General features: G+C 45.8%; 1 protein-coding gene across 1 annotated transcript in view; it reads right to left on the minus strand.

The window, feature by feature from the left end:
* The window catches only part of LOC143933640 (sialic acid-binding Ig-like lectin 16), a 65,310-nt gene extending 39,689 nt beyond the window's left edge, over positions 1-25,621 (minus strand). The window contains exons 1-4 of the mRNA XM_077456591.1: positions 25,493-25,621; positions 8,025-8,129; positions 4,964-5,311; positions 1,028-1,330 (exon numbers count right to left, since the gene is read on the minus strand). Of these exons, the coding sequence (XP_077312717.1) occupies positions 1,028-1,330; positions 4,964-5,311; positions 8,025-8,100 (727 nt within the window). The 5' untranslated portion in view covers positions 8,101-8,129; positions 25,493-25,621. The remainder of the gene's footprint in view (positions 1-1,027; positions 1,331-4,963; positions 5,312-8,024; positions 8,130-25,492) is intronic.
* Between the last annotated feature and the right edge of the window lie 375 nt (positions 25,622-25,996).

A 25,996-nucleotide genomic window follows, 5' to 3' on the forward strand; every position in this document is an offset into this window, starting at 1 on the left:
TAATCAATGCAGGATGCTATAGGGAGGCTCCCTAGCCTTGGTGCTTTTGTAGGGGTCCTCTCCCATCCTTGTGAGTGATCCTGTGCCTGCTTATTGGGGGATATCTATTTGCATTGGTGGTGTTGATTGCTGTTATTGCATTACCACTGTGATCCTACCTCCAATAATATTCCTGATAAATCAGTAATACATTACGAAATGCATTGATTGAAGTCATCTCCACTTAGCCACAGAACCAGAATTGGGACTCTTTGCATAATGTGAACATAGTGATAGCTTGGATATTTACACAACACTTTTTTAGCTGAATTTCTAACTACTCCATCAAAAAAGAGCTTTGGCTTTAGATACACTTTAAATTGTACACATCTATACACTTATACACCTTACCAACCACTCGGTGTCTGCCAACCCTCTCCTCCAATCCCAACCCTGGCTCCCAATCACCCAGTGAATTAAATTCATAAATACTAACCACAACATGCAAAGCCATTCACAACTCTGCCCCAAGCTACATCACCAACCTTGTCTCCAAATATCACCCAAATCGTCCTCTCCGCTCTTCTCAAGACCTCCTACTCTCAAGCCCCCGTGTCTCCTCCTCCCTTGCTGGTCTCCAGGATCTCTCCAGAGCCTCTCCCATTTCTCTGGAACTCACTACCTCCACCTGTCCGGCTATACCCGACTCTGGCTACCTTCAGGCGATCTCTGAAAACTCATCTCTTCAGGAAAGCCTATCACATCTCCAACTAATCTTTTACCACTTCCATCAGCTCATTCCCCACAGTTACAACCTTTTGTACCACCTGCCCTACCCTATTAGATTGTAAGAGCTTCTGAGCATGGCCCTCTTAATCCTTTTGTATTTTATTGTATTATAACTGTATTGTCTCCCTTTTATATTGTTAAGTGCTATGTAAACTGTTGGCATTATATAAATCCTGTACAATAATAATAATAATAATAATAATAATAATAATAATCTAACATACATTGTATTTAATTCCATAATGACAAGAACACTTACACTCAACATTTAAAGTAATGTGGGTTATAGCAGGCACCCTCTCTGTTAGCCGTAGTATGCATGACAATGGAGACTTGTTCTGTTCCTTGCCCACAATGAAGATGATAATGGAGCGGTGGGTGTTTAGGCCATTTATATAACTTGTAGTATGGGTAGTAGTAACCTTTGCATTCTGATAATTTCCTTCCCATTTCATCTGTGGGCTTGTTCTCTTACAGTTATCAGTAAATGTGCATTCCATTTCCAACTCCTCCCCAACAAGCCAGCTCTTTATGGGTGAGATCTTGGGCTTATCTGTTAGCTCTGCAAAGATAATGAACAGAAAAAAAGGCTCCATATATTGAAAATTAGAACCCAGAGGTAAAAGACTCTGTATGATGACAAATAAAAACACGGACATAGAATGGAGGTAGATGGTGCCACTCAAACAGCTCCAGTGTTGTCCTGATTAAATAACTGAAAATGGACCCTCCAAAATACAATCCTCTCATTATCTACTCCATAAACACAATAATGAAAATTAAAGAGGTGGGAGTCATCAGTCAGAGCAATTAGCCAAACCTGAGTAAATAAAAACCTGATTTAGCTCAACCACCCTCAGAAAATAAATAACTTTTATACTTCAACCCACTGGGCTCTATAGAATCATCATTTTATTAGTATATCAAACATGTAAATACTAAAAGTGGTACCATAACACACTACTTCACACATACCTAAAACCATTCATCCACCTCACTCACATGAATATTAATACAATCTGTACCCATAATGCATATATATATATATATATATATATATATATATATATATATATATATATACAGTATCTCACAAAAGTGAGTACACCTCTCACGTTTTTGTAAATATTTTATTATATCTATTTCTAGATTGTAAGCTCTAATGAGCAGGGCCCTCTGATCCCTCCTGTATTGAATTGTATTATAACTGTACTGTTTGGCCCATATTGTAAAGCGCTGGACAAACTGTTGGTGCTATATAAATCCTGTATAATGATAATAATAATAATGATAATACTCTTTTCATGTGGCAACATTGAAGAAATTACACTTGGCTACAATGTAAAGTAGTGAGTGTACAGCTTGTATAACAGTGTAAATTTGCTGTCCCCTCAAAATAACTCAACACACAGCCATTAATGTCTAAACCGCTGGCAACAAAAGTGAGCACACCCCTAAGTGAAAAATTTCTAAATTGGGCCCAAAGTGTCAATGTTTTGTGTGGCCACCATTATTTTCCAGCACTGCCTTAACCCTCTTGGACATGGAGGTCACCAGAGCTTCACAGATTGCCCCTGGAGTCCTCTTCCCCTCCCCATGATGACATCACAGAGCTGGTGGATGTTAGAGACTTTGTGCTCCTCCACCTTCCATTTGAGGATGCCCCACAGATGCTCAATAGGGTTTAGGTCTGGAGACATGCTTGGCCAGTCCATCACCTTTACCCTCAGCTTCTTTAGCAAGGCAGTGGTCATCTTGGAGTGTGTTTTGGCAGGCTGTGATATGATCTGAATGTAGTCATCATATGCAACTTGGAATTTAATGGTGTGTGACGGAGTAGTGTTCATACATATACTCTGGCCATTCCTTATGGGCAGGGACTTTGCCCATGAAGCCAAGATATTTATATAGCTGTTGAACAAATATCCTCCCCTGGACTGCAATATCTCTGGAGTTTATACTAGGATCTAGAACTAGTACATCACAGTCAAGGACTTCCCAATATCATTACACATTGTGGACCTTCCATTGGATCATAGCTTCGGGTAGCTCATGTACATAATTTCATCCCTTTACAGGATCACCATTTTCAGTACCTCATTCTCACCTTTCACCTCTTTACATATATTGTTATGTGAATATATATATATATATATATATATATATATATATATACATATATATGTGTATATATATATATATATATATATATATATATATATATATATATATATATATATATATATATATATGCATTATGGGTACAGATTGTATTAAGTGTGTTATGGTACCACATTTAGTATTTACATGTTTGATACACTAATAAAATGATTATTCTATAAAGCCCATTGTGTTGAAGTATATACATTATTTATTTTCTGAGGGTGGTTGAGCTAAATCAAGATTTTATTTACTCAGTGTTGTCCCGATTAATACATTCTGCCTGTAGACCAACTTTCTTGTGTGGCTTTCCTCCTACCCTAGGCCTTTTTGCCCCACTAACAAGATCATACATCATAATTCATAAACACACACATTTTGACATGGCTGGGGGAGGGGGATTTATCCTAATAAAAAATTACCCATATCAAGCAATCAGAATCCATCTTGTGCACATTTTTATTTTAGAAGAATGCATAGTGCTTAAAAAAGGAAGCCACCGCACATCTAAGGGATCCCTGTTATCCAGACCTCCAGACTGTACATATTAAGTTCCCGAAGTCTTTCTTAATATGTGTTATATCCAAACTTTTCACCATTTTTGTTGGCCCATCTCTCTGGACTTGTTTTATTTAAAAAATTCCTCCTTTACTGTATCTCATGTACTCATTTAACCGGCAGTGTGTCCTCTCTGTCCACCTGACAAAAGCAGCGGGCGGGGGCCGAGATTTCCTCGCTGATATGGGTGGGACGTGAGGAGGAGAGGAGAGAGGAGACACGGCCAGTCACGTGACCGCCGGGAGCCTCCGTGAGATACAATAAAGGAGGCTTTTTAAAAATAAAACACAGAGACGGGGGTCACTGTATTAGGAGACAAAACAGATAGTATGAAAATATATTGGATATTCCTGCAGAAGGAGTAGGATGGGGCGGCACTGACACTAGGTGACACGCAGAAGGGGGGGAGGGGACGACAGAGGAGACAGGCACAGAAGAGCAGGCTGCGGATGACAGAGGTACATAAACTGACCATAATGTCAAGGGCTCAGCAGCCATGATTATCGTGGTCAGTTTAAATAGGGGACATAAAAACACAGTATGAAACTAGTTCATGAAAAATAGATTATAGGGCCATTAAGTAGTGGATGTGTGTAGATTATTTTTTGGAGAATAATGAAATTGTTGCATGTCACTTAAAAAGTTTATGTTACTTGGTGTCAATGTACAGGGAAGGAAATGTTCATATTAGCCACACATCTTTGCAAACCCCAGGTTGTCCAACGGATTCGAACGTGATGGTGTATGACCGGACTAGAATAAGGAAGTTCATAGCCAGTAGCCAATAGCTGCCCTAGCGTCGGTATTTGTCTGTCGGACTAGCATACACGCGAATGGATTTCTCGGGCCGGCGGAGTTCCGGTGGGAAAATTTAAAACATGTTCTATTTCTAAAGTCCGCCGGATTTTTGGCAAGCAAAGGTCCAATGGAGCCCACACACGATCGAATTGTCAGACGGACCCGTTCCGTCGGACCTTTGCTCTCAAAAACTCTGTGTGTACGCGTCATTACAGTGCTTAGTGTACTGTGTGTGCTGCTTTTACTAAGGAATGTGCTTGCTTTTTTTCCCCCCTGATTTGCAGGTAAACAAAAACCAGCACATCCCCCCTGACAAGATGAAGCTCTGCATTGTTTACACTTCCTCCTCGCCGATCAGCGGGTGCTGGAGGTCATCCACTGGTTGGTTGACGACACCCGCTGATTGGCTTGCACTGTGTCAAATCACAGCACAGTGGGTGCGCCGGCAGCACACATTTGACCCCTACCTGGAAGTTCCGGATCATGTACTAGGTATGTGATCCAGCACAGGAGAGACACTTTGCTGCAGTAAGTGAGGCGGTCGGCAAGCGGGAAGTCTTTGCCCTGTGTATATACTATATTAGCCACATGTATATTGTCGAAGACCATGGTTTGTGTTATTTTTGTATTTGATGGTTGGAGATTGTAAGCTCCTGGGATACATTATTATTTTCCTTACCTGTTACTTTTACATAAGGCTGGATATCTTTGTAGCTGTATTGTGTTTTATCTTCCACTCTGAAATAATAAGAACCTTCATCGTCAGGTAATGGATCTTCTATGTAGAGAGAGCAGTCCCCGCTCTGTATACTTCCCGTCAGAAGGAATCGGTCATTTTTATCAGACTCAGTATTCTTTTTAATAGCCACAGGTTTTTCATACTTATTGTACCAAATTCCCTTAGCATTTTTAGTTAAGGCATAATTCCAAGGCACAGTAAAGCTGCACGGAATGTGCACACATAATCCTTGCTGAACTGTTACATTTTTAGACACTGTTATACTGTATCCTGATTTACTTTCAATACCTGCAGATTAAAAAAATAAAAATAAAATAAGTAACGTTATTCTCTTTCATTTTTAGGCTTTCTTCACACCACTTGCATGGTCATGGATTTTACTGCATTCTTCCATTTTCAGCAGTACCCGCTCTTATCATTGCCATGCTTGACAGCCTGTTAGAAAGAAAATCCTCAATTTTTAATTTTTTTTGCTGATTAACCACTTCAGCCCCAGAAGATTTGTCTGCTGAATGACCAGGCCATTTTTTGTGATACGGCACTGCGTTGCTTTAACTGACAATTGCGCGGTCGTGCGACACTGTACCCAAACAAAATTGATGTATTTTTTTCCCCACAAATAGAGCTTTCTTTTGGTGGTATTTGATCACCTCTGCGGTTTTTATTTTTTCCGCTATAAACAAAAAAAGAGCGACAGTTTCTAAAAAAAACACAATGGGGGTTATTTACGAGTGCAAACTACAAGTGCAAAGTGCACTTGAAATTATACTGAAAGTGCATTGGAGGTGCAGTCGCTGTAAATCTGAGGGGAAGATCTGAAATGAGGGGAAGCTCTGCTGATTTTATCATCCAATAATGTGCAAGCTAAAATGCTTTTTTATATTTTCCTAGCATGTCCTCCTCGGATCTACAGCGATTTTACTTCCAAGTGCACTTTCAGTGCAATTTCAAGTGCACTTTTCCCTTGTAATTTTGCACATGTAGTGCAACGTGGATTTGTCTTTAGTAAATAACACCCCAATATTTTATATTTTTTGCTATAATAAATATCCCCATTTTTTTTTTTTAAAACAATTTTTTCTCAGTTTAGGCCGATATGTATTCTTCTACATATTTTTGGTAAAAAAAAAATCACAATAAGCGTCTATTGATTGGTTTGCACAAAAGTTATAGCGTCTACAAAATAGAGGATAGGTTTATAGCATTTTTATTATATATATATATATATATATATATATATATATATATATATATATATATATATATATATATATTTGGGTTTTTGTTTTGTTTTTTGCTAGTAATGACGGCGATCGGCGATTTTTATCGTGACTGCGACTTTATGGCAGACACATCGGACGCTTTTGACACATTTTTGGGACCATTGGCATTTAAACAGCGATCAGGGCTATAAAAATGCACTGATTACTGTAAAAATGTCACTGGCAGGGAAGGGGTTAACACTAGGGGGCGATCAAGGGGTTAAGTGTGTTCCATGGGAGGTGATTCTGACTGAAGGGGGGCCTGACTAGAGGAAATGACAGATCGTGGTTCCTAGCTAGTAGGAACACACGATCTGTCACTCCTCTCAGAACAGAACAGGGATTTGTGTGTTTACACACACACTTCTGTGTTCTCGTGATCGCTCGTGGCCGGCGGTCATTGCGACAGTCGGCCATGAGCATCAGCACCCCCGCTGTGTTTGCCTGCTATCCCGATCCCGCGAGCCGACGTATAGCTACGATGGTTTACGGGATTGCAACGACCTGCTTCAGTAAAATGATGCCGGCTGGTCGGCAAGCCGAAAAGTTAATCCTCATTGGAGATTTTCCATCATTCCCTGTCCCGGTGACATGGTCAGGGAAAACCTCCCAAACAAGGCCTCAACCACAATAAAAACCTGTACAGATACAAAAACAAACAGGTCTTTTTCTAAAAAAAATAAATAAATAATTGGATGAATGGGACAACATTTTCCCATTCTTGATAAATTCTAACCAAATTTTGCCACTTGACCTCCTGAAGATTTACCCCCTTTCATGACCAGGCCATTTTCTGCTATACATCACTGCCTTGCTTTAATTAAGATTTGAATTTAATTGGTCCCCAGAGAGCCACCCTTACATCAGGGTCCCCAGAGAGCCCCTCCTTACATTAGAGTCCCCAGAGAGCCTCTCCCTTGCATCAGGGTCCCCAGAGAGCCCCCCCCCCTTTGCATCAGGGTCCCCAGAGAGCCCCCCACTTACATCAGGGCTCCAAGAAAGCCTCTCCCTTGCATCAGGGTACCCAGGGAGCCTCTCCCTTGCATCTGGGTCCCCAGAGAGCCCCCACTTACATCAGGGTTCCCAGAGAGCCTCCCCCTTAAATCAGGGTCCCCAGAGAGCCCCTCCTTACATCAGAGTCCCCAGAAAGACTCTCCCTTGCATCAGGGTCACCAGAAAGCCCACCACTTACATTAGGGTCCCCAGAGAGCCTCCCCCTTAAATCGGGGTCCCCAGAGAGCCTCCCCCTTGCATCAGGGCCCCCAGAGAGCCCCCCACTTACATCAGGGTCCCCAGAGAGCCTCCCCCCCTTGGGGACCCCTGCAGAGACTCAGGGCTATAGCCCCAAAAGCCACCCCTTAGCGACACCACTGGTTCCAGCACACATTCTGTCATTGACAGCCTCAGCTTTGTTCCTGTGTGCTATGTGAAGGGTGGCGGGGGGTGTCCCTTCCCTGCAATCAGCTCTCAGACTTCTCCCTATTGAGCACTCTATTGTGTAACTCCCACTGCTTACTCCTGCTTTCTGAAAGCTATATAAATGCTGGACTTTGAATGGATGTAAATAAGAGAGGACTGCAGATAAACAGGTACAACTTATGTAGGAGGATTTGTTTCACCTCTGTGTATCACCTGAGGCCGGTCACTTCATTGGGTATATGTAAGGGTTTACATGATCCACTGTAATGATTTATTTTTTTTACAATACAAAGCCAGACAACAACACACATTATACTCACCGCTCCACAGATGGGATATAATATAAATGAGGATATGGTAATAGCTCAGGTGACAACTTCTTCTTTTTAATTTCATATTAGAAAGTGATGAACAGCCTACAGTCCCTAGAATACAATAAACATATCAATGTCGAGTCATCAGCTCAGAGAGATGTTAATGTGCAAACACAGTACCTAACACCATTACAAGTCATGTGCTCGCCCTTCCATTACATCATGTAGACCATTGCATGTGAGTGGCAGGAATTGCCTCACAGTCAAAGGCAAAGGGAAAAGGTTGGTTTGTTCCCTTTGCACTGGGGTGAATATCATGAAAACTGGAGATTTTTTTTTTTTAAATCTCTAAACTTTGATTTTAAATGTAGTGCACACCCCTGACATGCCCCATAGACTTGTCTCAGGTTCTCTTCCCACGTGGGTGAAAAGGCAACCAGGCACATAGCCGCACAAAGAGTCTCACAACTCAAGGACCAGGCAGGGAATGTCTTTTTAAGATGTAATGCTCAATAAACTTAGGGTGCAAGGTGAGCCATGGGGTACTCCAGAATGAGTGCACTAAGTAGTAGAGAACACTCTTTGCTTTGTTTTCACTCTTCAGAACAATTATCCTCTTGGCAGACCATAGGAGAACACTGAGGACTCTGAGCAATCCTGGAACTCACGGGCACGGTCCCAACTCAGCAACACTGGAGCAGATGCTCGAAGGGTTTAAGCAGCAACAGTCCCTAGGATCTCACATTCCAGCCCATACTTACAATTTCCCCACGTACTTGAATGCCTCTATTCAATACCAGCCAGGTACATCTCCTGTGAACCTCCAGACTAGATCCTCACTGAACCCCCCTTTGAATTGGCTCTAGCTCTTTTCAGAAAGTAGGCCATTCCCCTCAAGCTCTCCCTGAGATTGGACCTTGATGAACTTGTCACGATCGTTCCACCATCCCGATCGTACATAGGAGACTTACCCGTAGGTTTCCTGTACAAGAGGATCGTCGGTTCCCTCGGACGCGGGTTGGCGCAAACGAACGCACGCGAGTGCATGTAGTCCCTAACAGGCGCACGCGGGTGCGCTTTGATACGAGCGAGCGCACGCGGGTGCGCGATAACCCGGTCGGGCGTACGCGGGTACGCGGGGTCACGAACGGGAGCGCGGTCACCCGCGGGGGTACGCAAACGTCCCGTGCGACCATTCCTGGCGCCCAGCAGGCTATTTAAGGGATCAGCTTCTGCTCCATGGTGCTGTCCTGTCTACAGCGTTCCTGTGACTTCTGCTACCAGTTCCTGTGTGTTCCTGATACTGTACCCGGCCTGTTCCTTGACCTTGTCTGTTTGCCGCCTGCCTCCGACCCTTTGCCTGATTGACCACGCTTCTGCCTTCTGCTCTGTACCTCTGCTGCCCGATAGTTGCCGACCCGGCTCGCCTCTGACCACGCCTGCCTGTCCTCCTGAATTCCAGCACCAACTACTCCTGTGGTTCCTGCTTGACTACCTGTGCCAGCTGTTTCTGCAGTTCCTGTCCGGCTTCCAGCGCTAGTTGCACCTACCGTTCCAGTCAGCTACTTGTTCCGGCTGTGCCTGCTATCTGCTATCCGGCCTGGCACTTGTGTCCTCCGGACTCCTGAATCCCTGTTACCACCTCCAGGGGCTCTCGAGCCGGAAGCTTACGAGGCGCCGCTCCCTGCACGTTTGGGCTCTCCAACCAGGTACGTGACAGTACAGGACAGCCATGACCGAGCCCTCGCAGGGAGCCTCTCCAATGGATGAGCTTTGCCGCCACCTAGCCGGCCTCACCCAGGCCGTGAAGAACTTGCAAGAAGGCTACGGCCGTCTGGAAGAACAGGTCCAGGCCCTATCTGCCGCAGGCCCAGCTGTCCCTGGACCTTCAGTTCCGCCTTCAGTGGTAATGATGCCGCCCGAACCAAGGGTCCCTACGCCAGACCGTTTCTCCAGCAACCGAAACAAGTTCAGGGCCTTTCGGAACTCCTGTGAGCTCTTTTTCGCTCTTCAACCCCGGACCTTTTCCCTCGAGGCAACAAAAGTGGGGTTCGTCATCTCTCTATTAACCGACGAGCCTCAAGCCTGGGCACACCGTCTCCTAGAACGTAAAGACCCTTCTCTGGACTCTTTAAACGCCTTCTTCCAAGCAATGTCTCTGCTGTATGAGGACCCCCAGCTTGCCGCCACCGCAGAAGCAGCCCTGCACGTGCTCCAACAAGGTCGCAGGCCAGTGGAGGATTATGTGTCTGAGTTTAGACGCTGGAGTGGCGACACGGAGTGGAATAACTCAGCCCTCCGCTACCAGTTCCGCATGGGACTTTCAGAATCATTAAAAGATGAACTGGCTCGCGTGGGAATCCCTGAAAACCTTGAAGCGCTCATCGATCTCTCAGTCCAAATCGATAGGCGTCTAGAGCGTTCCTCTTCTACTTCTCGTCCAGTCTGGATGTTGCCACGGGTTCCTAGTCCTAACCCCCCGGTTCCTTCTGTTCCTGCCCCATCTTCTCCGGATTCGTCAGAACCTATGCAATTGGGTCTACTTCGCCCATCTCTGACGCCTGAAGAGCGCCAACGCCGAAGAGCCGGTAACCTTTGCCTCTACTGCGGAGAATCGGGACATTATGTTCGCACTTGCCCTGCCAAGTCGCGTAAGTGCCCTCTTATACCCCCTGCCTCTCCTTCTACCCTGCCAAGTACCAGTACCATCTCTCATCTGGCTGTGCCTCTTCTTTTACAGTTCTCAGGAAAGACTATCAGCGTCAACGCGATTATTGATTCTGGGGCCTGCAGCGGCTTTATGGACTTGTCCTTTGCCTTAAAGAACAACGTTCCCCTTCGGCCTAGGGTAAAGGGACTTTCAATCTACTTGGCCGATGGTTCCACTCTAAAGTCCGGACCTGTGACCCAGGAGACATCCCCTCTTCATGCCATTATCGCCGGAGCCCACCAGGAGCTCCTGTGTCTGGACATTATCAAGTCTCCACTTTTTCCCGTTATCCTTGGCATGCCCTGGTTGAAGGCTCACAACCCTTTGATAAATTGGTTCACTGGAGGAGTAGAGTTTCCGTCTGCCTATTGCCGTCAGCACTGCCTCCCAGTCGTCAATACGGACCCTTCTTCACTGCTCTGCTTGGAAACAGACACCGAAATTCGACAGGCTGTGCCCGAGGCTTATCACCAATTTGTGGATGTGTTTAGTAAAAAGGGCGCTGAGACTTTACCTCCCCACAGACCTTATGATTGCCCTATCGAATTGCTCCCGGGGGCAGAGATTCCCTTCGGAAGGATCTTCCCCTTATCCGAGACCGAGCTGGGAACCCTGAAAACCTACCTGGATGATAACTTAAAGAAGGGTTTTATCCGGCCACCCACTTCCCCGGCAGGTGCGGGGATTTTCTTCGTCCAGAAGAAGGACCACTCCTTACGGCCATGTGTGGACTACCGAGCACTCAACAAAGTCACAATTAAAAACCGATACCCTCTACCGTTAGTGCCCGAACTATTTCAGAGACTGGGGTCGGCCGAGGTATTCTCCAAACTAGACCTATGGGGTGCTTACAACCTCGTACGCATTCGTGAAGGTGATGAATGGAAGACCGCCTTTCGTACTCGCTTCGGGCACTACGAATATCTAGTTATGCCCTTTGGACTCTGTAATGCCCCTGCTACGTTCCAACATTTTGTAAATGATGTCTTCAGAGATTACCTAGACCTGTTTGTGATTGTATACCTCGATGATATTTTAATCTTTTCTTCCTCTTTAGCCGAACATCGGGAACATGTGAAGAATGTCCTGGCTCGACTCCGCCTCCATGGTCTGTACGCCAAACCAGAAAAGTGTGTTTTCGAACAGCTAAGTATTCAATTCCTTGGACTAGTCATTTCAGTAAAGGGAAGAGATGGATCCCCAGAAGATCTCAGCTATCTTAGACTGGCCCGCTCCCTCTGACAGAAAAGGGGTCCAACGGTTTGTAGGATTCGCTAATTTTTACAGAAAATTCATCAGAGGATTTTCCTCCATCATTTCCCCCATCACCGAACTGACCAAACAGGGCCAAAAATTTCAATGGACTCCTAAGGCACAAGAAGCCTTCAAAACCTTAAAAGACCTGTTCGTTTCTGCCTCAATCCTAAGACACCCCGATGCTGCGTTGCCTTATATCCTGGAAGTGGATGCTTCGGAAGTGGCCGTTGGGGCAGTGCTCTCCCAGAGACAGGGACCTAAGTCACTTTTGCACCCGGTGGCCTTCTTCTCCCGCAAACTTTCGGAAGCAGAGCGGAACTATGACGTCGGTGACTGAGAACTGCTGGCAATCAAGGCAGCGTTGGAGGAATGGCGCTACCTCCTCGAAGGCGCTTCCCACCCGATCCTGGTCTATACTGATCACAAAAATTTAGAGTATCTTAAATCGGCCAAGCGACTGAAACCAAGACAGGCTCGGTGGGCACTCTTCTTTTCTAGATTTGTGTTCCACATCACGTACAGGCCCGGATCAAAGAATGTGAAACCCGATGCTCTCTCTCGGATGTACAATGAATCAGTGGAGCTCCCTACTCCTGATACCATTCTTCCCCCAGGAAACTTTCTTCTGCTTCAGGAGAGTCTACTTTCCCAAATTAAGCAGGCCTCCAGCGATCCGGCTCTCCCACCTGACATCTCGTTAACCCCCAGAGATGGTCTTCTCTGGCATCAGGACAGAATCTACGTGCCCCAAGAAATACGTACCGCAGTTCTCAGCTCCTGCCACGACCACCCACTGGCCGGCCACTTTGGGGTGTTCAAAACCACGGACTTGCTCCAACGCACGTTTTGGTGGCCACAAATGAAGAAGCACTGCAGGGAATATGTGGAGGCATGTACCACATGTATCAGGAATAAGGGTAGCAAATCAAAGGTTTGGGGCTTGCTGAAACCGTTGCCCATCCCGGATAGACCTTGGAAGATGATATCCATGGATTTCATCGTGGAACTGCCTCCCTCTGAAGACTTCTCCACAATCTTGGTGGTGGTAGATAGGTTTACCAAGATGGCCCACTTTTTACCTATGAAGGGGACCCCGTCGGCCACGGAGATGGCTAGGATCTTTATTAAAGAAGTGGTAAGGCTCCACGGTATCCCTGCTGACATCACCTCTGATAGGGGGGTACAGTTTACGTCCAGGTTTTGGAAAGCCCTCTGTGGGGCCCTGCGAATTGAGCTTCGCTTTTCTTCGGCCTATCACCCGCAAACCAACGGCCAGACCGAGAGAACCAACCAGACGCTAGAGCAATATCTGCGGTGCTTCTCTTCCTTCCCCCAGGACGACTGGGCATCGCTCTTGCCATTAGCAGAGTTTGCATACAACAATTCCATCCATTCGGCTACCAAACAGTCCCCGTTCTTTGCAAACTTTGGCTTCCATCCGCTTTTTCTACCCGGTAATCTCCCTGAATGTTCAGTGCCGGCGGTACAGGAAGACCTTAATTTTTTCAAGAGCAACAATAAGATCCTTCAAGAAACTCTGGCCAAGACTCAGGAACACTATAAAGAGGTCTTTGACAGGAAGAGAAGAGGGGAGCTCGACCTCCAGGTCGGGGACCAGGTCTGGTTGTCTACACTGAATCTGAAGTTAGCTTGCCCATCCAGGAAACTGGGCCCGAAGTTCGTGGGTCCATTTCCTATTGTAAGGAAGCTAAATGACGTAGCCTTTGAGCTGAAACTCCCGGAGTCGTTTCGGATCCACCCGGTCTTTCACGCCTCGTTACTCAAACCTGCGGTTCCGGATCCCTTTGCCGATCGGAGTGCCAACCCCCCAGAACCTGTGATGATTGATGGGGAATTAGAATATGAGGTTGAATCGATCCTGGACTGCAGGAGAAGACGGAATCAAACTCAGTTCCTGGTTAAGTGGAAGGGTTATGGCCCTGAGGAGAATTCATGGGAACCAGAGTCCAACCTGCATGCAAAGAGACTGATCCTTGCTTTCAAGAGGTCCCATCCGGATAAGATGATACGATTGGGCATCCGGAGGTTGCCCCTTGGGGGGGGCAATGTCACGATCGTTCCACCATCCCGATCGTACATAGGAGACTTACCCGTAGGTTTCCTGTACAAGAGGATCGTCGGTGCCCTCGGACGCGGGTTGGCGCAAACGAACGCTGAGGACTCTGAGCAATCCTGGAACTCACGGGCACGGTCCCAACTCAGCAACACTGGAGCAGATGCTCGAAGGGTTTAAGCAGCAACAGTCCCTAGGATCTCACATTCCAGCCCATACTTACAATTTCCCCACGTACTTGAATGCCTCTATTCAATACCAGCCAGGTACATCTCCTGTGAACCTCCAGACTAGATCCTCACTGAACCCCCCTTTGAATTGGCTCTAGCTCTTTTCAGAAAGTAGGCCATTCCCCTCAAGCTCTCCCTGAGATTGGACCTTGATGAACTTGTCACGATCGTTCCACCATCCCGATTGTACATAGGAGACTTACCCGTAGGTTTCCTGTACAAGAGGATCGTCGGTGCCCTCGGACGCGGGTTGGCGCAAACGAACGCACGCGAGTGCATGTAGTCCCTAACAGGCGCACGCGGGTGCGCGTTGATACGAGCGAGCGCACGCGGGTGCGCGATAACCCGATCGGGCGTACGCGGGTACGCGGGGTCACGAACGGGAGCACGGTCACCCGCGGGGGTACGCAAACGTCCCGTGCGACCGTTCCTGGCGCCCAACAGGCTATTTAAGGGATCAGCTTCTGCTCCACGGTGCTGTCCTGTCTACAGCGTTCCTGTGACTTCTGCTACCAGTTCCTGTGTGTTCCTGATACTGTACCCGACCTTGTCTGTTTGCCGCCTGCCTCCGACCCTTTGCCTGATTGACCACGCTTCTGCCTTCTGCTCTGTACCTCTGCTGCCCGATAGTTGCCGACCCGGCTCGCCTCTGACCACGCCTGCCTGTCCTCCTGAATTCCAGCACCAACTACTCCTGTGGTTCCTGCTTGACTACCTGTGCCAGCTGTTTCTGCAGTTCCTGTCTGGCTTCCAGCGCTAGTTGCACCTACCGTTCCAGTCAGCTACTTGTTCCGGCTGTGCCTGCTATCTGCTATCCGGCCTGGCACTTGTGTCCTTCGGACTCCTGAATCCCTGTCTCCACCTCCAGGGGCTCTCGAGCCGGAAGCTTACGAGGCGCCGCTCCCTGCACGTTTGGGCTCTCCAACCAGGTACGTGACAGAACTTCTGCAGGCTTCAGGTATTCTGCCCAGAAGGGCAGCAGTCCTTCAGGCTGGGATCTTCCTGGACAAGAACTCAGGCCCCAGATTATTTATGCATTCCTCAACCACCTACTGGGCATCTCCTCCCAAGTGATTGGCTTAAGCCACAATAATTTTGAAGCCCAGGGTCAGTGCATTATTCCATGTACCTTTTATTAGTAATCCAAATAAAACAAACTCACAAACCATATGATGAATATAGCATATCAAAGTGCTATATTCAGTGCTTCAGGCTGCTAAATGCACCCAGCGTATCCAAAACAAGGCAGGACACCCTTGGGGTCCAAGCTGACATACACATTTTGAGGGATGGACCATATTCCTCAGAGCCAATCCTTCTGCCTCTTCCAGATGGCAGGAAAACTGGGTGTAGACCCAGCAACTTGGCCCAGTATGCAAATTACAACTGCCTAAAGCCCAACCCCAGCTTTTTCCATATATCTAATTTTTCTACACCCATAGAAGAAAAGAATGCAACTTACCTTCTTCCTGGTGCTACTCCTTGCAGGCATAATCCATCCTCTAGCAGTGGCCTGCAGGCCAGATGTGGCTCCTTCCACTACCTTCTAGAATCCACTAAAAGGCAGGGGGAAGCAGTTGAGCTTTAAAGTAGAAGTCCATGCAAAATCTAAAATCCCTACATCTATAGCCATCAGGGATCTAACACTAACCTCTCTTTCCCTGTATAGAAAAAAAAAGAGTATGCATACCTTTTTGGAAGTCGATTTGACCCGATTCGACCCTATCCCACGCTGAGCTATCAGCCGTGGTATCACTGTGTAGGTAGGTGCAGAGGAGACGGAGGACAACGGAAGTGTCATATTAAGTCTATGGGTGACGTTACTTCCCTGTCATTTCACAGCCTTTGTCCTGCATGTCTTCTGCAGAGCTTCCCGGCACTGGAGATCGGATCGGGGCAGGTCAGATTGGTTTCCAAAAAGGTATGTACAGTGCCTTGCAAAAGTATTCACCCTCTTGGCTTTTTACCTATTTTGTTACATTACAGCCTTTAGTTCAATGTTTTTTTTTTATCTGAATTATATGTGATGGATTAGAACACAATAGTCTAAGTTGGTGAAGTAAAATTAGAAAATATATACATAAAACAATTTTTTAGAAATAAAAAACTGATAATTGGCACGTGCGTATGTATTCACCCCCCTTTGTTATGAAGCCCCGTAAAAAGCTCTGGTGCAACCAAATACCTTCAGACGTCACATAATTAGTGAAATGATGTCCACCTGTGTGCAATCTAAGTGTCACATGATCTGTCATTACATATACACACCTTTTTGAAAGGTCCCAGAGGCTGCAACACCTAAGCAAGCGGCACCACTAATCAAACACTGCTATGAAGACCAAGGAACTCTCCAAACAAGTAAGGAACAATGTTGTTGAGAAGTACAAGTCAGGGTTAGGTTATACAAAAATATCCAAATCTTTCATGATCCCTTGAAGCACCATAAAATCTACCATAACCAAATGGAAAGAACATGGCACAACAGCAGACCTACACGGACCAGGCAAGGAGGGCATTAATCAGAGAGGCAGCACAGAGACCTAAGGTAACCCTGGAGGAGCTGCAGAGTTCTACAGCAGAGACTGGAGTATCTGTACATAGGAGGGCAATAAGCCGTACGCTCCATAGACTTGGGCTTTATGGTGGAGTGGCCAGAAGAAAGCCATTACTTTCAGCAAAAAACAAAATGGCATGTTTTGAGTTTGCAAAAAGGCATGTGGGAGACTCCCAAAATGTATGGAGGAAAGTGCTCTGGTCTGATGAGTCTAAAATTGAACTTTCTGCCCATCAAAGAAAACCCTATGTTTGGCGCAAATCCAACACATCACATCACCCAAAGAACACCATCCCCACTGTGAAACATGGTGGTGGCAGCATTATGCTGTGGGGATGTTTTTCAGCAGTCGGGACTGGGAAACTGGTCAGAGTTGCAGGAAAAATGGATGTTGCTAAATACAGGAATATTCTTGAGCAAAACCTGTACAACTCTGTGTGTGATTTGAGGCTAGGACTGAGGTTCACGTTCCAGCAGGACAATGACCCCAAACACACTGCTAAAGCAACACTTGAGTGATTTAAGAGGAAACATGTAAATGTGTTGGAATGGCCTAGTCAAAGCCCAGACCTCAATTCAATAGAAAATCTGTGGTCAGACTTAAAGATTGCAAGCGCAAAACATCAAACTAGAATGAGCTGGAGCAGTTTTGAAAGGAGGAATGGGCAACAATCCTGGTGATAAGATGTGGCAAGTTCATAGAGGCTTATCCAAATCAACTTGGAGCTGTGAGAGCCGCAAAAGGTGGCTCTACAAAGTAGTGAATAGTTATGCTAATTTTTTCTGTTATTTTGTCCTATTTGTTGTTTGCTTCACAATAAAAAAAATAAAAATCTTTAAAATTGTGGGCATGTTCTGTAAATTAAATTATGCAAATCCTCAAACAATTCATGTTAATTCCAGATTGTGAGGCAAAAAAAACACGAAAAAATGCCAAGGGGGTGAATATATTTGCAAGGCATTGTACACTTATCTTTTCTTTACAGGGATTGAGAAGTTAGTGTTGGATCCCTGGTGGCTATAGATGCAGGGATTTTAGATTTTGCATGGACTTCCACTTAAAGCCAGTAAAACACAGAACTGTCAAAAATAATCACACACCGCTCTAAAGATTACAGAGGAGCTAAAGAACTACATTTAGCTGAACCTCTCTACCAAACTAAAAATGTAGTTCACCCAAAAATATAAGACAGTGATCTTGAAGTGGAGCAAGCAACAAAACATTTTCTTTGCACTTTTTTGGATATCGTATTCCTATTCCTATTGAATTATTGCTGCCCTTGTTCCAGCTAGATAATGTTTATTTTAATTTCCTTTCTAAGCAACCACAAGAAAGAGGAGTCTCCCCAGTGATGACTCAAACAGCAGGAAGTCTTTAAAGAAGTTCTAACTCTTCCAAAATCTACAAAAATGTGTTTTGCTGTCTATGCAAACAAATAGCAACCACCACAACCTATATAGTAACTGGCCTTTACAGAATGGAGGAAAGTATTACAAATTCCTAGCTCACTTACCAGCCAGCCTGCACCAAACTGAATTGACTCTGTCTAAGCCCTTGTACACACGGTCGGAGATTCCGACAACCAAATCCGTTGGATTTTGTCCGTCGGATTTTGTCCGTCTAATCTTGTCCGAAACTGTTGCATACACACGGTCGGACAAAGTTGTCGAAAAATCTGATCTTTCAGAACGTGATGATGTAATTTCGTTACGACGGGACTACGTTCAGGCTAGTAGCCAATAGCTTTGATGTAGGAATTTGATCTGAGCATGCGTGGCACTTTGTCCGATCGAAATTCTCTACTCATGATCGGAGTATGTCCTACCGGACCAGTTTGTCAGAAAATATTTCCAGCAAGTTGGAAAATTTGGTCCGACGGAAACAGTCCGATGCATACCACACACAGTCGGATTATCCGACAACACGGTCCGAAAGGACACATTCCGATGGATTCTCCGACCGTGTGTACAAGGGCTAACAGTTCACATTTAAAACCAAGGAATTTCGTTTGTACACATTTGCAAATACACGTGTAAGCTGCAGTGGCCATATCCAGGGGCGGACTGACCATTGGGCCACTCGGACACTGCCCGAGGGCCCCATGCCACTAGGGGGCCCCATCAGGGTTGCCAGCCTCAGTAAAAGCAGGGACAGTATGTAAAAATGTGTGTTTTTTTTTTTTTTTTTACATCTGTCTCTGAAATGTCCCTCACCGACATCCTTTTGGTCTAAGAATCCCGAGATTATAGCTTCCCCACCTCTCCAGTACCTTCTCAGCCAATAGAAACATGTCTGTGTATACTGTGTGATTGTATACAGTGTGTGCGTGTTTGTGCATACTGTGTGGCCCCATAATTTCTGATTGCCTGGGGGCCCCATAATCTCCTATTGCCCGGGGGCCCCATGAGTTGTCAGTCCGCCCCTGGCCATATCACGGCACCAGAGTGTACTGCAGTCCTAACTCTATAATTTGAGAGTCTCCGTAGTCAGGGCCGTCTTTAATATTGATTGGGCCCTGGGCAAAACTTTTCTTGGGGCCCCCCCATGCAGTTTTGCTCCCCACCTGCTCTGAGACAAACAATAGATAGCAGCTAGACTGTAAATCAGTTTACTGAATCAGATCAGGCAGCTATTGTGATTGGTTACCAGAGGTTACAGTGTATCATTACCGCTCACTGACTAGTTGATAGAGGTTGCAGCACACATTACGGCTCACTGATTAGTTGCTAGAGGTTACAGCACATGATTTCTGCTTGTTGATTGGTTGCTAGAGATTACTGTGGATATGACCTCAGGGGGGCATGAATTACATATCAATGCCGCCCGGCTGCTGCTATTTACATAAGAATCCCAGTTAATTTGCATGTAAACACAGGATCTGTGAGTTATCTTTACACAACAATAGGGCAGAGCTGGGCAGCATTAGTAGCAGCACTTCACACTGAGATATTGGGACACAGCTCAAGAATAAAACCTCAAGGCACAAAGGGAATTTAAACCAGGATAGTTGGCAAATATGAGGCAGCTGCTTTGGGCCCAACAACAATGACAGGGCCCAGGGCAGTTGCCCCTTTTGCCCTGCCTTAAAAATGGCCCTGTCCGTAGTAAGAGCACAGAGGATCGGGTTTGACCCCCTTTTATCTTCAGAACTGCCTCCTTTTGCCTTCAGAACTTTTGCCTTCCTGGCATAGATTCAACAATGTGTTGGAAACATTCCTCAGAGATTTTGGTCCATAGAGACATGATAGCATCAAGCAGTTGCTGCAGATTTGTCATCCATGATGTGAATCTCCTATTCTACCACATACCAAAGGTGCTCTATTGGATTGAGATCTGGTGATTGTGAAGGCCATTGGAGTACAGTGACTTCAGAAGATGGGGACACTGAAATCATAAAGGGATGCACATGGCCAGCAACAATACTCAGGTAGGCCATTAGTACTAAGGGGCCCAAAGTGTGCCAAGAAAATATCCCCCACACCATTACACCACCACCAGCCTGAACCATTAATACAAGGCAGGATGGATCCATGCTTTCATGTTGTTTACACCAAATTCTGACCCTACCATCCAAATGTCGCAGCTGAAATCGAGACTCATCAGACCAGGCAACATTTTTCCAATCCTCTATTGTCCAATTTTGGTGTGTGAATTGTAGCCTCGGTAGCTGACAGGAGTGACACCCGGTGTGGTCTTCTGTTGCTGTACCTTCAAGGTTGGATGTGTTGTATGTTCAGAGATGGTATTCTGCATACCTTGGTTGTAACGAGTGGTTATTTGAGTTACTGTTGCCTTTCTATCATCTGGAACCAGTCTGCCCATTCTCCTCTGACCTCTGTCAACAAGAAGGCATTTTGGTCCACACAACTGCGGCTCACTGGACATTTTCTCTTTTTTTTTTGGACCATTCTCTGTAAACCCTAGAAATGGCTGTGCATGTAAATCCCAGTCGATCAGCAGTTTTTGAAATACTCAGACCAGCCCATCTGGCACCAGCAACCATGTCACATTCAGAGTCACTTAAATCCACTTTCTTCCCCATTCTGAAGCTCGGTTTGTACTTCAGCAAGCTGTCTTCTCCACATCTAGTTACCAGTAGTGATGGACGAACTTCCGATGGGACGTTTCGCAAACCACGAATGCGGACCCCATTGACTTTAATGGCAGGCAAACTTTAAAAGCCTCCAGGTCATGTTTTCAGCCACAAAATACTTATTAGCTGTGCACACATAGTGCCACCACATGGACACTGACGTAACAGAAGTATTAAGTGAATCTGGGATTGACAACAACAAGCATTCTTTTTTTATCTGTGTTATTTTGACAATTCAGGAGCACATGAAGGCCATGGAGGAGAGTCAAGGTCAGGGCAGGCTATGAAGGGGGGCGCAGGAGATGATCAGTGCCACAGTCAGGGCAGCACAGTCCTGTGCCAGTGTCCCAGTGTGCCAACCTGTGCTTGGGCCCCTCCCTCTGCCCGGCCCTCACCCCCACCTATGCAGGGCTCCACTGCGGTGGTCCAGAGGTGCCAGATCAGTGCTGATCCTCAGCCATGGTGCTGGCACTGCCTGCTGATTGGCTTCTCCGCTGATATCTCCCTCACTGTCTGAAACCAGCACAGCGAAAGAGACTGAGCACTGACACCTGCACCGTGATAGAGACTGAGCACTCACACCAGCACCGTGATAGAGACTGAGCACTGACGCCAGCACGAGATAGAGAGAGAGCACTGACACCAGCACCGTAATAGAGAGCACTGACACCAGCACCAAGATAGAGAGCACTGACACCAGCACCGAGATAGAGAGCACTGACACCAGCACCATGATAGAGAGCACTGACACCAGCACTGTGATAGAGAGCACTGACACCACACCAGCACTGAGATAGAGAGCACTGACACCAGCACCGTGATAGAGAGCACTGACACCAGCACCGAGATAGAGAGAGAGCACTGACACCAGCACCGAGATACAGACCACTGACACCACACCAGTACCGTGATAGAGAGCACTGAACCAGCACCGCAATAGAGAGCACTGACACCAGCACCAAGATAGAGAGCACTGACACCAGCACCATGATAGAGAGCACCGTCACCAGCACCATGATAGAGACCACTGACACCAGCACCGTAATAAAGAGCACTGACACCAGCACCGAGATAGAGAGCACTGACACCAGCACCGAGATAGAGAGCACTGACACCAGCACTATGATAGAGAGCACTGACACCAGCACCATGATAGAGAGCACTGACACCAGCACCGAGATAGAGAGCACTGACACCAGCACCATGATAGAGAGCACTGACACCATCACTGTGATAGAGAGCACTGACACCACACCAGCACTGAGATAGAGAGCACTGACACCAGCACCGTGATAGAGAGCACTGACACCAGCACCGAGATAGAGAGAGAGCACTGACACCAGCGCCGAGATACAGACCACTGACACCACACCAGTACCGTGATAGAGAGCACTGAACCAGCACCGCGATAGAGAGCACTGACACCAGCACCAAGATAGAGAGCACTGACACCAGCACCATGATAGAGAGCACCGTCACCAGCACCATGATAGAGACCACTGACACCAGCACCGTAATAAAGAGCACTGACACCAGCACCGAGATAGAGAGCACTGACACCAGCACCGAGATAGAGAGCACTGACACCAGCACTATGATAGAGAGCACTGACACCAGCACCATGATAGAGAGCACTGACACCAGCACCGAGATAGAGAGCACTGACACCAGCACCATGATAGAGAGCACTGACACCAGCACCGAGATAGAGAGCACTGACACCAGCACCGAGATAGAGAGCACTGACACCAGCACTGTGATAGAGAGCACTGACACCACACCAGCACTGAGATAGAGAGCACTGACACCAGCACCGTGATAGAGAGCACTGACACCAGCACCGAGAAAGAGAGAGAGCACTGACACCAGCGCCGAGATACAGACCACTGACACCACACCAGTACCGTGATAGAGAGCACTGACACCAGCACCATAATAGAGAGCACTGACACCAGCACCGTAATAAAGAGCACTGACACCAGCACCGAGATAGAGAGCACTGACACCAGCACCGAGATAGAGAGCACTGACACCAGCACTATGATAGAGAGCACTGACACCAGCACCGTGATAGAGAGCACTGACACCAGCACCGAGATAGAGAGAGAACACTGACACCAGCACCGAGATACAGACCCCTGGCACCACACCAGTACCGTGATAGAGAGCACTGAACCAGCCCCGCGATAGAGAGCACTGACACCAGCACCGAGATAGAGAGCACTGACACCAGCACCAAGACAGAGAGCACTGACACCAGCACCATGATAGAGAGCACTGACACCAGAACCATGATAGAGACCACTGACACCAGCACCATAATAGAGAGCACTGACACCAGCACCGTAATAAAGAGCACTGACACCAGCACCGAGATAGAGAGCACTGACACCAGCACCAAGATAGAGAGCACTGACACCAGCACCATGATAGAGAGCTCTGACACCAGCACCGTGATAGAGAGCACTGACACCACACCAGCACCGAGATAGAGAGCACTGACACCAGCACTGATACCAGCAACTCACTGTGGGACCCAAAAATATGACACCGCTCAACCTCTTCAAACAGGAGGGTACAGGCATATAGTACGATGTGCTTTTTTTGTACAAGGAAGTGAGCCAAAGGTAGAAAAAAGGTCAGTGTGCTAGATTAAATAAATTGTTTATAGAGTTATGCATATACATGGTCTACTGGTCACATGTGTTGAATTTCTCCGAGATCCATGCCTCATTTATTTTTATTTTATATATGTGGAAGAAGGTATATAACACCCTGCTTCAATCTGTCGTTTTGGGGGGCCACTGGTCTATCACACCCGTTATAATACTGTTTTCTAATTGTGTTTGTCACTTTTTGTAGTATCTCAGCGGAACCACTCAGCAGTCACAATGCTGCACAGTGGAAATGCACTATACTATGCTTTCTATATTTGCAAGTATTTTATACGTGTATTACACCCCTATATACTGCACCCCAAATAGTACACCTATACCAGTCCTTAAAAGGACCTTTGTGGACCTAATAGTAGCTAGCTAGAAGCTAGTGAATTGCAGACTGTCCCTGCTCCAAAAACAAAACTGTCCCTCCTTGCACTGAGAAACGACAGCTGCAGAATCGGTCAGCATTCAGCTCAGCAGTCAAGTATAATATGTTTTCTATATTTGAAAGAAAGTATATTATACGTGCACAACCCTATATACTGTACACCTATACTAGTCCTTAAAAGGACCTTTGTGGACCTAGTAGCTAGTGATTTGCAGACTGTCCCTGCTCCAAACACCAAACTGTCCCTCAGTCCCTACACTGATAAAAGACAGCTGCAGAATTGGTCAGCACTCAGCAGCACAGCAGTCAGCAGTGCACCATAATATACTTTCTATATGTGAAAGAAAGTATATTATAAGTGTATTACAACCCTATATACTGTACACCTATACTAGTCCTTAAAAGGACTTTTGTGTACCTAATAGTAATAGCTAATTAGCTAGCTAGTGATTGAACTGACTGTCCCTGCTCCACACAGCGTCCTTTCCCTACAGTGACAAAAGACAGAATGTAAAATGGCCTCCAGATAAGGTCTATTTATAAGGTAGGGGGTATGTCCAATTGTCCATGTGCTGAAATGTCTCAATTGGCTGTCCTGTACCCCATGATGGATGTGCCATCATGGGTCAAAGTTCTTCACAATGTAAACGCATATGGCCGCCGCGCGAACAGCGCCAGAAGTCCGCTGGTTTGGCGAATCGCGAACTAGCAAAATTCGCCACGAATCGACCGCCGGGCGAACCGCAAGGCCCTCTCTAGTTACCAGGCAGATGAACAGGTGTACCTAATAAAGTGGCTGCTGAGTGCACATTGAATAGTGGGCAATTGTATTGAAGTATTTTTATTTTTGGATGGTTCAATGGCACACAAATAGTACCTTGTTTGTATATATACAGTATATGAATTGTTTTCCTTTAGTATTTATTTGAGTATTCACTAAAAAGTAGATAAATGCACTAACGCACTATTATTTGTTTAAGTCTATACAGTTAAGCCCCATACACCCTATCAGATTTTCTGCTGATTTTTGACTTCAGATTTACCAAAACCATGTAATATGAGGTCAAACCTTAGGAGTTTCAGTTTGTATGCAATCAGGCAGGCCCTTGCACTACATGGTTTTGGTAAATCTGAAGACAAAAATCATCAGAAAATCTGATAGGGTGTATGGGGCTTAAGGCACAGACCATAGTAGATTATTAATTGTATTGCGCCGTACTATTACCTATATATAAATTACAATGCAGAAGATGTGAAGGTTGTATAAATAAGGTAAAATAGCAATTAAAAACAATTAGGGCATACAGTAACTTGAAATTAGTGAAAAAGATATAATAAGGAAGCAAACTGGAGGAAACGTTATGTGCCAATGAAGAAGGTTATGATAAGAAGAAGTGCTAGAAGACTATAGGAGAAGACTGGATTATTGGTAGGAGAGGGAAAGACACCATAGAAAAGTTTCCATACTGCTCCTTTATAAAGCATCAAATCCTCTTGGTAACATTACCTGATAATGGTTATTGTAGCCTCCTCCTTTACAATTCTTGCAAAAGGTCTCCTCTGTCTTCTCTTTTCTTCTTCTATAGTTCTTTTCACTCTTTCTTGCGCTTTTTTCCTCTGGCTCTACTTCCTCCAAATGTTTTCTATATCTGATTCATTTTGAGGAACTACTTACGTTTTAAGACATTAGGGAAAAAAAAAAAGCAGAAGTTATAGATTACTAATTTAAGCGGTTCTTCAATCTTAATAAAAAAATAAAAAATAAAAGTCAGCAGCTACAAATACTGTAGCTGCCACCTTTTAACCAGTTGACCACCGGGCACTTAAATCCCCTTCCTAACCAGACCAATTTTCAGCTTTCGGTGCTCTCACACTTTGAATGACAATTACTCAGTCATGCAACACTGTACCCATATGACATTTTTGGCCTTTTTTTACACAAATAGAGCTTTCTTTTGGTGATATTTAATCACAGCTGGGTTTTTTATTTTTTGCGCTATAAATAAAAAAA

The sequence above is a fragment of the Lithobates pipiens genome, unplaced genomic scaffold (genome assembly GCF_037356315.1).
Source record: "Lithobates pipiens isolate NorthernLeopardFrog02 unplaced genomic scaffold, aLitPip1_a1.2 Scaffold_27, whole genome shotgun sequence".
NCBI lineage: Eukaryota > Metazoa > Chordata > Amphibia > Anura > Ranidae > Lithobates > Lithobates pipiens.